Genomic DNA, 3,159 nt, shown 5'->3' on the forward strand with positions numbered 1-3,159 from the left:
ATATGATTTTACACAACACAAATGTAAAAAAAACACATTTGTGAATCATAGTACACATTGTGGATTGTCTTCTGTGAGTTACAAATATTATCTTCCATAGTTTTGCACATTTTATGAATGTATGGTAACACTAACTTGAAATCTTTAAAGCAAAATCATCATTTTGGACTGAGGCGTCTCGCTCTTAATAATCTTCAGACTGACCTCATTATTAAACAGCATTTATCAAATTGTTGACCCTGCTCCATATTACTAGCTGTAAATATCTATAACAGCGCTACGTGCGAGCTGGTCAGCGAGCTGCAGCCTGTTTTGATGTAGAGATGATGAAACTGTAACGCTGACTTTGAACGGACAGAAGGTCCTGACCTCCTCGTGTCTGTCCTGCAGTGCAGAGACAGACGCTGACTCCTCAGGAGAAGATTCTGGACAAGCTGCAGGAGATCAGGAAGGTAGGAGGAGATACGACCGACTGTTTTTGTCTCATCACTGCTGCTCTCACTTCCACAGGGCCGCTCATCATCATCATCACAGGCAGTGTCCAGGTCTGAAACTCAAGCAGCTGTTGGACACTTCTTTTAAACTTTATACTCATCGAAAAGCTTCCTAATCATTTTTACTTAAAGGGTCATTTCTGTATTTTTAAACCTTGGCCCTATTCTCACATATACGTTGGTGTGGAAAAGGGTTTTGAATCCGTGCAGTAGATGCTTCAGCCGGCAGCTGCAGCGTCTGCAAATTATTCCTTCAGGTCAAAATGGCGTCCACAGAAAGTGCTTCTTGTTGCCAGCGGCAGGCTGTTCAGACCGCCTCTCACGAGATTTCATTGGAGTGTCTGCCACCCTGTCTGCGGCCCGCTAATGCATTACTGTAACTGTTGGGACGGAGGAGGGCTTCTGAGACAAGACACTAAATGGCCAACATGTATCTGTGATGCATGCAGGAGCTGCAGAAGGGGGGGGGGGACTCCTGTAGACTCCTCTCAACAGGAGTCCTTCGCAGGGATCCTTTCCATGATGCTGTCAGAGACCTGGTGTAACAGTCTGAGCCTGTCGCTGGCAACAAGAAGCGTTTTCTGTGGACGCCATTTTCACAAAGGAAGACGGTTGCAGACGGTTCAGCTGCCGGCTGAAGCATCTCCTGCACGGATTCAACACTTTCTGTATCTACGAGTCATTTCAGCACCAACATATGATTAGATTTTTATTTACTGTATCATTTTTCTTTGTATTGGACACCTTCTTATTCCACCTGCACTGTTAGAAAAAGAGGTACAATGCAGGCCCGTTTTTGTTCCCCAAGGAACAAACATAGCAAACGCTCCCTTAAAAGTACAACAATGTGCCTTAAGGGTATAATTATGCACCTTCGATTGTTAATTACAGGTACATTGTGGACTTTATAAGGTGCAAATATTTGTACCTTTCTGTTTAATTGTAAAGGCAGGAACTTGTGGGTGAGCACAGTAAAAACAAAGTATATGTAAATGAATATACTTGTAATGTACTTAATGTTTACTTAACTTAATATTTCAGGTTTTGGTTGTCAAATAATTAAGTAATCTAGTGGTTAAAAAAAAGGAGGTAAAGAAGCATCATTTGAGTGAATGGCATGAAAAATAATCCGTGTACGGATGTTTTTTTGGTTTTTCTGTTTTAAAACCAAAACGGAAAAATATTGATTTTGATATTTAATGTGTCCGATTAGCTTTGTGTTATAACCCTGCAGCAGACACACCTGGGCGATGACGGTGCCTGATTAAATGTAATTAAGATGAGCTTGAACGTCAACATAAGTGGGTTTTTAGTTAGAAAAACAGGAGGCTCAGCGTTCAGCTTGTAACTCACTAGCAGCTGGGACAGGAACAGAAGTTGCCTGAGAATCCTCCGGTTTTTAAGATTTCTATAGTGTTAAATGAATTCAGTGATAGTTGTCAGTACATCTAGTGGTACACAGCAAACACAAACTGTTATTAGTTAAACCGGCGAGCTGCATATTAACGAATCATACATGGATTAAAAAGTTGGGGTAATTTTTGTTGCGCCTCTCTGCGCTGTTTCCACCTGATCTTTATTTTCTTGGTGAGATGGAAGAATTTAGAAAGTTTTGAGAGCCTCCAGCTGCAGGAACACATGGATTAGGCTGTGCGTATAATCAGGAGCATCGGACTTCATCCAGCCAGGGAGAACGAGCGCTGAGCGTCCAGCGCCTCGGTTCCACTGGCAACAAAACGCATAGTAGGTCTACCGGCAGAAAAACTAAAAAACGACTTGTTTTTGTGGTTTTTCTGATTCGGTTTTGAAACAAAATAATCAAAGAACGAAGCGAACACGGATTAAAAATGTCCCTTTGTTTCTGATCTTAATAAATTTCTCTTGGCTGCTGGGTGTTAATCTCTTCTTTGTTTGTAATGAGGCGTTTGTCTCGCCTCACTTTTTATTGTTATTCATTTGAGTGCAGCCTTCGAACTCTGTCGCTGAAATGTCAGACAGGAAAAGGTGTTTCACAGCTGAAAAGAACGTGATGTGGATTTTTCCCAGGTGTCTCTGCGAAACATGAACCAGACTCGGTTTTACATCGTGGAGAACGGGAACCGGGAGGTGCGGGTCAGCCTGCTGATTGGAGGGCTGCCCCCCCTGCTGAGCAAAGAGGAGTACGTCCAGCTGATCCAGGAACACCTGACCATCAAGAGTGAGTTTCAGACCGATTTACCTGAGCGCTGAGCTGGACGGCTTGTAACACAAAGCTCATGTTAGCTCGCTGCTTCAGTCTGAGATTGAATATTAATGTTTCTCTCGGCGCCGACTGGTTTGTGTGTGAACACTTCCTGTCTACTCTTCTTCTTCAGCTCACAGCAGGAGCGCTCGTCTAACTCACCTCCGCTCTGCCTCTCTCTCCCTCTCTGTCTCTGCAGGTCACCTGGTCACCATCAGCCATGTCTATGCCAGTCAAGGTGAGAAAAGCTAAAGTAACTAAAGCTGCAGACGTAGAAAGTGGCATGAAAAGACGAGACTCAAGTTTTTACCTCAAATTTGTACTCCGAAGTATAACAAAGTAATTTATTTCCAACAAAGGATAACCAATATGCAGAAGAGGATTAGGGCCACATGTGAATTTGTTTTTGAGTTCTGAGTTTATTGAAGTCAGAATTCTGAGATT

The 3,159-nt window shown here is 42.8% G+C and overlaps 1 protein-coding gene across 1 annotated transcript in view; it reads left to right on the top strand.

Annotated features, from left to right (window-relative positions):
- Positions 1 to 3,159, top strand: part of LOC123957448 (diacylglycerol kinase theta) — a 53,931-nt gene that overhangs the window by 39,203 nt on the left and 11,569 nt on the right. Inside the window, exons 14-15 of the mRNA XM_046030256.1 lie at positions 2,541 to 2,691; positions 2,915 to 2,953. Of these exons, the coding sequence (XP_045886212.1) occupies positions 2,541 to 2,691; positions 2,915 to 2,953 (190 nt within the window). The remainder of the gene's footprint in view (positions 1 to 2,540; positions 2,692 to 2,914; positions 2,954 to 3,159) is intronic.

Source organism: Micropterus dolomieu, linkage group LG19 (genome assembly GCF_021292245.1).
Source record: "Micropterus dolomieu isolate WLL.071019.BEF.003 ecotype Adirondacks linkage group LG19, ASM2129224v1, whole genome shotgun sequence".
Taxonomy (NCBI): domain Eukaryota; kingdom Metazoa; phylum Chordata; class Actinopteri; order Centrarchiformes; family Centrarchidae; genus Micropterus; species Micropterus dolomieu.